This window comes from Cydia amplana, chromosome 11 (assembly GCF_948474715.1).
Source record: "Cydia amplana chromosome 11, ilCydAmpl1.1, whole genome shotgun sequence".
NCBI lineage: Eukaryota > Metazoa > Arthropoda > Insecta > Lepidoptera > Tortricidae > Cydia > Cydia amplana.
The window spans coordinates 1,679,897-1,692,407 of record NC_086079.1 but is presented as its reverse complement, the minus strand read 5'-3'; the positions used below and the strand labels follow the sequence as shown (position 1 = coordinate 1,692,407).

At 42.1% G+C, this 12,511-nt stretch overlaps 1 protein-coding gene across 1 annotated transcript in view; it reads right to left on the bottom strand.

The window, feature by feature from the left end:
• Positions 1-12,511, bottom strand: part of LOC134652025 (calcium-transporting ATPase type 2C member 1) — a 63,308-nt gene that overhangs the window by 36,196 nt on the left and 14,601 nt on the right. The window contains exon 3 of the mRNA XM_063507178.1: positions 11,488-11,653. Coding sequence (XP_063363248.1) covers positions 11,488-11,653 — 166 coding nt within the window. The remainder of the gene's footprint in view (positions 1-11,487; positions 11,654-12,511) is intronic.

Genomic DNA, 12,511 nt, shown 5'->3' with positions numbered 1-12,511 from the left:
ATAACGTCACATATGTCTAATATCTATGTCTGTATATGTAGTTTCCGTTGTTAATATTTGTTATACGAAGAAAATAGAGCTAGTAGAAGTTTTGTATGTAAAATTTCTACTCTCTCTAATTTGTTTGTTGCAATTTTAAGTTCGTGTGACTCTTAAGGCAGCTATGTGAACATTCCAATAAAAATACGGTCAAAGACACAATACAGTATACTTTGATGGGCTAAATTTTCAGTAATCATACATACCAAGATATATATCGCTATATTAGCTATGCTGTGTCACCACTTTGCTGATTGCCCTAAATTACTACCGACAACGTATTAGAGTAGGTACGTTATTATTCATGAACGTATGCTGAAAGCAATATGAATTAATAAAACGTGAGAGGTATAAGGCTGGCGTAGTTTAAAATCTATAATATTAAGACGAAACAGGAGCTGAGCCCGATCTCAATTTTGAGGTGAATATCGCCGTTTATAAAACAAACGAGATATATAGAGCTTTGTGCGAAAAACTTAAATTCGCTGTATTTTCTAAGTATATTGTAAGTATCTGAAGCTATATAAACTAATTACCGAACTAGATATATATATACCTTATCCTATTGTAAGTACAGTTTCAGAGCAATCTAACTAGTCGTTTTAAAATAGATGAATGAGTTGTTAGATGAATAAAAGATCGAGATCCATAGCAGACTGGTTTATTTGCAAATGTGCAACTACCGACATACTTGTAAGTCTACCCTACGTAACACTTCCCTCTCATTTCACAATAATAACTTATACCTAAACTAGTTATGATTTGTAACTACAAGAAGCTACATGCTCATATACCTAAGGCCATGTTCAATTTAACTAATTAAAATGGCACTACTAATAAACATAAACAATGTCATATGTATATCGGGACGCAGGTACTTATTATACATATCTATTATGATTTAGGTACATAATATTTGGTGTAGGTACATAAAGTCCACCATAGTATCTTATACAATATATTGTAAATACAATAGGTATATTTGTTTAGCGTAAGTTAACAAAAATAATGGAATTCTGTCTTAACTTAAAGATCTTGTTAACTGTACCATCGTCCCCATTGTCAACTGACAATAAGTAAACCCTATTTCAAAGACATAAGGTTCACAGGTGCTAAGTTATTGCTTTTTACATGATTTTCCTTATCGATAATATGGATGAAGTTCAAGGTTGTGTTGACACACTTATGCAAGTTATGCAATCTATCATTCTTATCTTTACTTATTATTATGAAATAGGTACTAGATATTAGGTATTGAAGTTATTTGCGGAGTGTATATTAAATTTAGTACTTAAGTAACTAGATCATTTACCTACTTTTTTTGTAATTTTTCTATGCAACGCAAAGCGGCCTGTCGCTTAATTCGACCTTCGACCTGCGGCGAAGAGGGCCCCACTTTACAGTCGGCGTTTTGAACTGGACTTTTTACAGCGGGCAAGTGCGACTCCGGTTCCTCTTCTGCAAGCTGCCACTCATCCACTATGCTCTCTTTTACGATAACTTCTCGTTGTCCGTCATCTGGCACCACAGGATCTTGGACTTTAGTAAGAGAAAACCGAGACTTGCGTTTATCCTGTAACATTTGGTCAATATGCCGTTTGTGTACCAGGCCATCTCCTGTTTTAACAGAATATGATACGGGGCTCTGGCGGTCTATAACAACCCCTTCCGCCCATTTTCTATTCTGCTTGGTATAATCTCTGATAAGGACCGGATCTCCAACGGTAGCTTGGCGTGGGCGCGAGGCTCGGCGTTGCTCACTGGCGACCTGGTGTTCGCGCACGACTTCACCAGCGTCAGGCCGCAGCAGGTCTAGGCGTCCACGTAGCCGCCGCCCCAGTAGCGCGACCGCCGGTTCTCGTCCGGTAGTGCTGTGCTCCGTGTTGCGATAACTGAACAAAAACCTACTCAAGGCTGTTTCTGCGTCTTCGTTTTCAACGTTTGCCTTTTTTAAGGCTCGTTTTACGGATCGCACAGCATTTTCGGCTGCCCCGTTGCTTGCCGGGTGGTAGGGCGGAGTTAGGGTTTGTTTTATACCATTCTTCTCAAAATATGTCCTCAGTTCAAGTGAACTGAAGGGCGGTCCGTTGTCGGATACCACCCGTTTAGGCAGACCGAAACGCGCAAACATTCTCCTAAAACAAGATATAACTGTTGACGCAGAAGTATTGTTGACTTTTTCCGCCTCTATCCATTTAGAGTGCGCGTCAATAACGATCAAATAATATTTATTGTTAAAAGGCCCTAACCAATCGACATTTAAGCGCGACCAGGGTTCCTCGGGCCACGGCCACGAGTGCAGCGGCGCCGGCGCCGGCGCCGGGCGCACCGCGCGGCAAGCGTCGCACTCGCGCGCCGTTCGCTCGATGTCTGCGTCAAGCGTCCCCCACCAAACATAATTACGCGCAATTTGTTTCATTTTAATGATCCCCGGATGCCCCTCGTGGATTTCCTTTAAAATGTCATTTTGCAAGGTCATGGGTATTATAATTTTATAGCCCCATAATAAACATCCTTGATCAATATGAATGCTGTCTTTACGAATGAAAAATGATTTTAGCATATCATCACTTACAGTTTTCGGCCAACCGAACATGACATACCCTATAACTTTACTCAAAACTGGGTCTCGCGCGGTCTCGGTTTTAATATCTTTAAAACTGAGTGGGAAACTTCTTTGAATGAAATTTAGATAACTGCCTGCCTCGTCCTCTCTTTCAGCTCGATTGCCAGTCGAGGGCAAAGGAAGACGAGACAGCGCATCGGCATGGCAGTTCTGTACAGACGTTACAAATTCAATGCTAAAATCGTAAGCAGACAACGTGACAGCGTAACGCTGTAATCTACTCGCAGCTGTGACTGGAATGCCTTTATTTTTACCAAAAATGTAACTGAGGGGTTTATGATCACTACGAAGTATAAAGCGCCTGCCATACAGGAACTGGTGATGTTTTGTTACCCCAAAAACAATAGCTAAAGCTTCTTTGTCCAGCTGCGAGTAGTTTTGCTCCGCAGCGCTGAGCGTTCGCGAAGCGCAGCTGATCGGGCGCTCGCGGCCATCTTTGCCACGCTGCGCCAGCACGCAGCCAAGCCCGTACGCGCTGCTGTCAACCGACAGCACCAGCGGCAGCGTCGGGTCGTAGTGCGCCAGCACGGGTGCGCTACACAACACCTTCTTGATTTTGGTAAACGCAATATCGCAATCGTTGCTCCACACCCAATCAACATCTTTTTTTAATAAATTATACAACGGTTTAAGTATGTCACTCATGTTTGAACAGAATTTGGAATAAAAGTTTACTAAGCCCATAAAGCTTTTCAATTGTGTGACATTGGTGGGACGCGGGGCTGCAACTATTGCGTTAATTTTTTTTGTATCTGTATGCAAACCGTCCTTATCAATGTTATACCCTAAGTAAGTTACACTATCTCTAAAAAATTGACATTTATCGAAATTAATACGGAGTCCATTTTCTTTAAGTCTCTGCAGAACTGCCCTTAAATTAGCCAAATGTGTTGCCCTATCTTTTCCGGTGACGCAAATATCATCTGCAAATACTGCAGTCGACGGCAGGCCGCTAAGAGTCTCTTCCATAATTTTTTGGAAGTTTTCTGGTATACATTTAATACCAAAAGGTACTCTCTGATAAACAAACGTTCCTACATGTGTGGTTATAGCCGTCATCGGCTGAGACTCTTGTTCTAATAGACACTGTTGGAATGCATTTGATAAGTCTAATTTTGTGTACTGTTCACCGCCTCCTAACGTTGCAAATATCTCTTCTATTCGCGGGAGTGGATAATGAAAGTCTTTGAGAATAGGATTTATTGTGATTTTATAATCACCGCAAATACGGATATCACCATTCGATTTAATAACCGGGACGATAGGTGTTCCGTAATCCGACCGCTCGACCTTGTAAATGACGCCCTCCCGCTGCAGGCGCCCGAGCTCGCGCTCCACGCGCTCGCGCAGCGCCAGCGGCAGCGCGCGCGCCTTCACGAACACGGGGACATCATCCGTTAGGTGTAAACGAATACGCGATTTAAAAGTACCTAGACCCTCCGCAAATACCTCCGGATACTCTTTTTTTAACAGTAGTGCCACCGAATCGCTCTCAGATATATTGTGACATTCCATATATTCCAACAATTTTAATTTTCTTATCCAAGTGCGACCCATAAGCGGGGGCCCACCATTTTCAATAACATGTAATTTAAGTTTAGCCGAATTTTGTCCACAAATCACATCTACATCAATATAACCGAGCGCCTCGATAGGATCACTAATATAAGATTTTAACAACAACACATTTTTGTTAATAGGTAAATGTGACAAATGTTTTTCATAAAACAATTTCGAAACTGCAGATATTTTACTTCCCGTATCAACTTCAAATTTATAAAAAGTACCGTTCACGGATAGCTTCACTAAATACGGTCCGTCGTTATCTCCCTTCGAGACCAAATTATAGAAATGGCAATCGTCATCGTCCGAATCGCTACTCTTATTTAAAAAGTACTGACCTTTAGCCGTCCTCTTATTGGAAAAATCGCCACTCTCACCTTTGCGCGCACACATAACTTTTAAATGGCCCTTGACGCCACACGAATCACACGTAAAGTTTTTGTACCGACACTTATTTGGTGGATGAGTGGATTTCCCACATCGCGCACACGGGCCCCGCTGTGGCCCGCCGCCGCTGCCGCCGCCGCCGGCGCCGCCGCCCGGGCGGGCGCGCGCCCCGCGGCCGGCGCTCACGCGGTGCAGGCCGTCGTCGGCCGCGCCGGGGCCGGGGCCGGCGCCCGCGTCGCCGGCCGGGGCGCACGCCGTGTGCGCGTGCCGCTCCGCCGCCTCGAGCGCGCTGGCCAACTCCACGGCCCTCTTGTAGTCTATGTCTTTCTCGGCGAACAATCTAGAACGCATATCCTCGCTGCATAACCCCGAGACGAATTGGTCTCGTAGATTTTCTTCGAGGCCGGTTCCGAAGTTGCAGGTTTTAGCCAAATGTTTTAACCCTTGAAGGTAAACGCGGATGCTTTCACCCTGCTGTTGCACCCTTTGCCGAAAAACGTGTCTCTCGGCTATCTCGGATCTTTCCGGTTCTAAGTGTTTCTTTAATAAGGCCACCAAATCGTCGAAACCTTTGTCCTCCGGATGGGCAGGGGAGCACAAATCACAAAGTAAATCGTAACACTCGCCACCGACCACCGTTAACAACGTGGGCACTTTTAGGTCGTCACTTATGGCATTTAGCTTAATAAACTGTTTTACGCGACGCACATAATTGTCCCAATTAGATTCTAACGAAAATGGTTCTATTTTACCGTATGGCATGTTAAAACGAAGCGTAAAGTACTTTAAATTTAATTTTAAACTCGACTGCGCCAATGTTAGATGAATAAAAGATCGAGATCCATAGCAGACTGGTTTATTTGCAAATGTGCAACTACCGACATACTTGTAAGTCTACCCTACGTAACAGAGAGCGTAACTACGTTTGTATGGAGGATCGAGCTTGCTGATGAGGACTCTAAAATACTGTTTTCATCACACTTACTAGACAGCCGACGTCCCAATCAGAGGATAGATAGAATACAAATAGGTATGCATATCGTAGATAACAAAAACAAATATGTAACATAACATAATCCTTGGACTTTCTCGTATCGGCTCAATTTCGAAACTAAAGCTGGAAACAAATTATCGGACGCGGCTGACGGACGCGGCTCACAGCCGCGACTTATAGGTATCTAGATAATGAATATACACTGAACTGTGCAAACTATCGGAGGTAAGCCGTGGACGTAACCTTGTGCTGACTTTAAGCCTTCGGACATCCGACAGAAATCTGGCGCGCTGGATGTTCCTGACTGTGCACACTTTTATGTCGCGCGCGTCAGCCGCGTCCGATAATTTGTTTCCAGCTTGAGGATTCACTATACAAATATAAATTTCTTGCCTTTCAGACTCACCTATATTGTACAGTCAACAGCAGAAGTTGCTAAGCGGGCGAGGTGCTCAAGTCATTTTGAACACCTCGCCCGCTTAGCAACTAATGCTGCTGACTGTACCCTTACCTGCCTTGGATATTTCATTGCATCTAATCTCAAAAGCCAGGGTTGACCCTTTCAAGGGTCAGCTGGGATGAGATAGGATCACTGTATCTTACATCAAGTCAGGATTACAATCATTAAGCTCAGACTCATGTCACGACAGCAAAACTTAGTGCCTGACAGATTTGATTTAACAGCAAGTCTATCAAAATTTATTATATTACAAGCTTTTTATTAAATTGCAAAGTACCTATGTATCTATGTATGTATGTATGTATGTTAGTATGTTTGTACAACACGTCAAATCTTGAGAGTTAAATTTGACCCACTTCCCGACTTCCAATGAAGCTGAAAATTTGCATACATATGTAAGTCGGGTGACAAATTGACAATGCAATATTATGGTACCATCGAGCTGATCTGATGATAGAGACAGGAGGTTACCATAGGAACTATGTGATAAAACAACGCAACCTAATTGTGTTCAATCAATCAATCAATCAATCAATCATTTATTTATTGCACCATTTATTGTTTCGGGTTTTTTATTTTATTTTATTTAACGTTCAATTCAGGCCAGGAGCCCATACAATTATTACATACAATAAAAAGAATTAAAAATTAAATTACACACCTAAATGAAATAAAAATTTAATTTTAGTATTGTCTCGATGAGTATTAGTTGCCTGTGGTAAGAAAAGTACAGTCAGCGACAAAAGCTTGCACCAAAAATAAATTTTTTGACAAACCCTTATTTGATTGTAGCTGTGGTGTTTTTGCGGACGGTGGCACAGAATAAATAATAGTACTAAGTACAGAAGACTCACTATCTAACAAAACGCGTCTGTTACGATCAGCACAGATATGGCCGCTAGGTGGCGGCTTATGGCTTTCCCCAAAATTGGGGCCGAACGGATGTACTTTTAGCTACCTGTAGCAAAGCGACGAAATCGCGGAGTGAGACACGCCTGACGGTGGTGGCTGTGTGGTGTCTTCGTGTTATGAGAAGATGCAGTCAATCTCACTCACATAACAATGACATAAAACAATGAGGCATGGATCAAAAAGGTTTATTGTTATTGTTAATGGATCGTATCAATAACATTAACATGTCCAACCTTTGCCCTGAACAGGCGTGGCACACTCCGCGATCTCGTCGCGTCGCTACAAGTACATGCGGCCCACACCAATTTTGGTGTCTAGCCATAGTAGTTGCCGCGCACGGCGCGCACCGATTACGGAACGTACGCCTGCTCGCGCTTGCGCCACCTAGCGGTCATATTTGTCGTAAAACACGCGTTTTGTTAAAGAGTGAACCTTCTGTACCTAGTACTATGATTTATCTGTGCTGACATAAGTATCCACTTCTCTGTACAGCTAGTATGGGTACTTAAGTTGGGGCATTTACTGCAAACATTATAATTTTAATACATCATCATAGGCGTGATTATATGTATGTGTGTATGTATGTACATCATCATCATCACCGGCCTATATTACCTATATAGGAATATAGGAACAGGCAGTAGGAACTGCTGAGCATAAGCGTTCCCGGACAAGAGGCTGAGGTAGCGCTACCCAGAAGCTATGCCTAGAGTTGTATCGTTCTTGAAAACGTTCTCCCTTTTGTATAGAGAACGTTGCTCGAGAATATTTCCCATAGTAAATTGAGAATATTCTCGAGAACGGCACAACTATGTATGTAGTCTGAGTATTTTAAACGCACAGGTATTTTCACTCTCACGAGACGTTCACCGGTGTGGCTACCACCAGTTTGGCACTGACATAAACGCCATCGAGAACGTAATTTACTTTCAATGTATCTCGCTCGTACTCGCATATTAGTGCGAGCGAGATGTAGGTAAAGAAAGTAAATTACGTTCTCGTTGGCGTATATGTCAGTTATGACACTGTCAGTGACTCATGGTACGGACTCGGAGAGCAACTGGTAAATTCCTAATACTAGTTCTCACGACATCATTATCATCAAATTCTCGTTCAGCCTGTCTGTCTGTCTGTCTTCTCTTACATACATGTACCTACGTATTGGTTTCCCTGCCTTTTTTCCAAGAGTTTTTTTTTCACTATTAATACCGAATCCTAATAATTTTATTGATAATGACATAGTTAAAGTCAGTGGAGGTTATAATGATAATCACCTGTCGCCGCGGGGTCATTGGCACACGCATGCGTCTACACATTTAACAGACCTAATGTGATCTTTATTACAAAGAAATAAAGTCCACAAATGGCCAGTTACTTGTGGGCGGCTAAATTAGCAAACCTCTTATCTCTTTCGAAAGGTTTGCTTTATGTGGACTTTATGTGTTATTCGCTAAAGTAGAAAATCCCTAATCTCCTTAAAATGGAGTTACGAGGTTTGTGATTTTGGCCGACGCACGTGTGTTGGTCGTCACACCGGTGTTATTTCGCTAATAGCGATAGGTATTATAAAAAATACGCATAATAAGCGTTCATATAAATACAATGCACACATTAATGTATCGTGTAAATTATGCATAGCCACCAGCAAAAACCGGCCAAGTGCGCTCGATCGCTTATTAATCAAAACATACGAGGGCCGACTGAAAAGTTCGCGGCCTTAGAATAAAACCGTGACATGACATGAACCCCTTAAAAATCCTTTCAAAATGAAACAATGAATTAGAAATACCCAAAGAGGGAGTGAGACCGACACATGACGTAGTTCAATATCGCCATAGAGAAAAAAATACATAGAGTGCTCACTCCATACATCAGTTCAGACTATTAATTTCAGTGTCTACATCTAGCATCGAGTAGCGGAACTATCAGTACTGCTACTTGACAATAGATGTAGCACCGACCGGAAAGTCTTATCTCAACAGCATAAGACTTTCCGGTCGGTGGCGACATCTATTGTCAAGTAGCAGTACTGATAGTTCCGCTACTCGATGCTAGATGCTAATAGTCTTTTTGGTACTAAAACTTATGTATGGAGTGAGCACTCTATGTATTTTTTCTCTATGATATCGCTTCGCGTCACCACCGAAAATACGTTAACAATTAAACACGAAAGACAACAAGCGTAAGCGCTGCAAGCTTTCATACATCTTAAAAAAATTATTGTCGCTGGGGATTGTCGCGAGGGCCGACTGAAAAGTTCGCGGCCTTAGAATAAAACCGGCCAAGTGCGAGTCGGACTCGCGCACGGAGGGTTCCGCACCATCAACAAAAAATAGAGCAAAAAAATCGTGTTTGTTGTATGGGAGCCCCCCTTAAATATTTATTTTATTTTATTTTTTAGTATTTGTTGCGATAGCGGCAACAGAGATACCTACATCATTTGTGAAATTTTCAACTGTCTAGCTATCGCAGTTCATGAGATACAGCCTGGTGACAGACGGACGGACGGACGGACAGCGGAGTCTTAGTAATAGGTTCCCGTTTTTTACCCTTTGGGTACGGAACCCTAATAAAAATAAAAGAGAGTATTAAAGTAAATGTTAATTATTAATGGTTAATAATCGTTAGTAATGGCGGTAATATTTAAACTGCCAACGAGGCGGGGAAAAAGTAGCATAGCTTTTTTCCCCTTTTTTCTAGCTTAGGCCGCGAATATTTCAGCCTCTCCTCGTACATCACATGAGTTAATAAGATTTGAAAAATAGAGCCACTACTATTATTTAGCAAGTTTCAGATAGACGGAACGGAAGAAACATTTCAGACATCTAATAAAAGAAAGTTAATTGTTGTGAGTCGGGAATCGAACCGGGCTAATGCCAAGATAATCCGCAAGTTTCTAAAAATATATAACGAATTTTCAAGATAAAATCTCCGCAGAGTATAATTAAAGTATTTTTCACTAGCATTGTTGTTTGACATTTATTTTCCCAGACTAATTAATTAGTTACCTAATCTAAAATATTTTTACGCACGTACATTATATTTTTTATTAGGGTTCCGTACCCAAAGGGTAAAAACGGGACCCTATTACTAAGACTCCGCTGTCCGTCCGTCCGTCCGTCTGTCACCAGGCTGTATCTCATGAACCGTGATAGCTAGAAAGTTGAAATTTTCACAGATGATGTATTTCTGTTGCCGCTATAACAACAAATACTAAAAACAGAATAAAATAAAGATTTAAGCGGGGCTCCCATACAAAAAACGTGATTTTTGACCGAAGTTAAGCAACGTTGGGCGGGGTCAGTACTTGGATAGGTGACCGTTTTTTTGCTTGTTTTGCTCTATTTTTTGTTGATGGTGCGGAACCCTCCGTGCGCGAGTCCGACTCGCACTTGGCGGGTTTTTCAAAGACAGTTCTGAAAATACGCACATATAAATTTGGGGCTTCAAAGTCTTCAAACAATAGCGGTAGGGGAGACCGAGGTAAGTTGTGACATTGTAGATTTTTTGGAACCATTTAAATGTTAGCGAGTTCGCAACAGTGCGCATTTGTTAGTAACTTTAACTAACAAACGCGCGCTATTGCGAGCTCGTTATTAGTATAAGTAGGTAGATTCCAAAAAATTTACGATGTCACAACTCTCCTCTGTCACAACTCACCTCGGTCTCCCCTAGTGAGAGAAAATCAGACACTATAGGAGAGCTAAAGCTTTCAGAAACCAGATGGCCTATTTTGAAGATAATCACAACTGCACTTTATTAATTTATTTTTTTAATTTGATTCTCTTTCTTTAATTTCTATCATGATAACATGATCTTGTACTGCAATAACTTCCAAAAATTAGTTGCTAAATATCAACAATATCTCAGCAATAACCACCAACAGTTCAACACCTGTGTTGAAAGCCCGATAGTTAGTGGCAGACTTCCAACTCTCAGGTGTTACATTTCTAAATGTCACTATTATTTTGAGAATGAGCACTCGTTTTATTATCACTTTTCATTATTGCCTTTACGGATTTGTGTCTGCATAAAAATTAAAATATAGTTTGTCAGAGGACTGTCTCACTTCAAAACCATACTATCTTTGTCTTACACTAGTACTACCACCCAAAAGAAAAGGACGAGTATAGTTTTCCTAGTTCTTACTGACTGACAAATTGGTTTGACCAACTATAGATAAGATGAAGTAGAGTAGGACCAAGTAAGGCTAAGGCTGTAAGACTCTAGCATCCTCGACTTATATGGTCCTCGCCTATTGGCTACCTATCTTCGCTCCACAGCGGATCATCTTTCACCTTTAACTGGTCATGTGAGAAAAAGACGGTTGTATAAAACACCTGGTGAGAGAAAGAGACAGCACTCACCAAGTAGCAGCAGTGTCAACGGGTTCTGGAACTGCTCGATATACTTCTTCCACAGCGGATCCTCTTTCACCTCGAACTGGTCTTGTGCGAAAAAGACGGTTGCATAAAACACCTGGTGAGAGAAAGAGACAGCACTCACCGAGTAGCAGCAGTATCAACGGGTTCTGGAACTGCTCGATATACTTCTTCCACAGCGGATCCTCTTCTTTGACCTGGAACTCGTTGGGACCGACGAAGTTCATTCGGTCGTTCGCCTCCCGCCATGATAGACCGCGGCGGACGTCTACGTGGAGACGGTCGGCTACCTGTGAAAGAGATAGATGCAGTTTAATCAGCCTGAATGAAAGCGAAAGCAAGCGTTGGTAGCAATCAATGTTACCAACGCTTGGTTGCTTTGCTTGGTTATTGTCATGTTGGCAACTTAGGAGCAACTTTCAATTCGGAGGTCACGGGTTAAGCATTAAGAACCGGCTCGTACCAATGAGTTTTTCAGAACTTATGTAGGATATAATTGTAATGGCTCCCCTACACGATGGCCCAGCGCTGGACCAGCGAGAAGGCCATGCGATGGTTATGGTTCCTCTACACGATGGCCTAGCGCTGGACCTGCGGGATGGCCATACGATGGTTGAGAGCACACGCACTATGGAATGGGCCACATGTTGATGCGTACGCACTATCGCTGGCCCACTAGCTTTAATGTGCGGACGAACAACCGACACCGCGGCCATCCCATCGCCATCCCGCCGCGCCATAAGCCATCCGACACCACTACCCTCTCTAGACGCTGGCCCATCTTAGTGGACCAATATGATGGCCTTGATGGCCCATCATGTAGAGGAGCAATAACAGTTTTATTTTGGTGAAGGAAAAGATTGTGAGGAAACCACAGTGTTTCAGTAGTATTAGAAGGCCAGATGACAGTCACTTTCGTAGAAAGTAGCAACTTTTACGGTGCAATAAAGTTTAAATAGTTTTTTGTCTCTTTTATTCAAGAATAAGCAAGCTATGGCTACAATCTTGCAGGACTGAATGAAAAATGTAAGGATACTATAGGGTTTACGTCAGAGCGGACACGTGGTACACTTTCATTGATAAAATCTCTCTTGAAAGATAAGATTATTCTACAAAAATACGCTATCCAAAATCTAAGCTAATGTAAT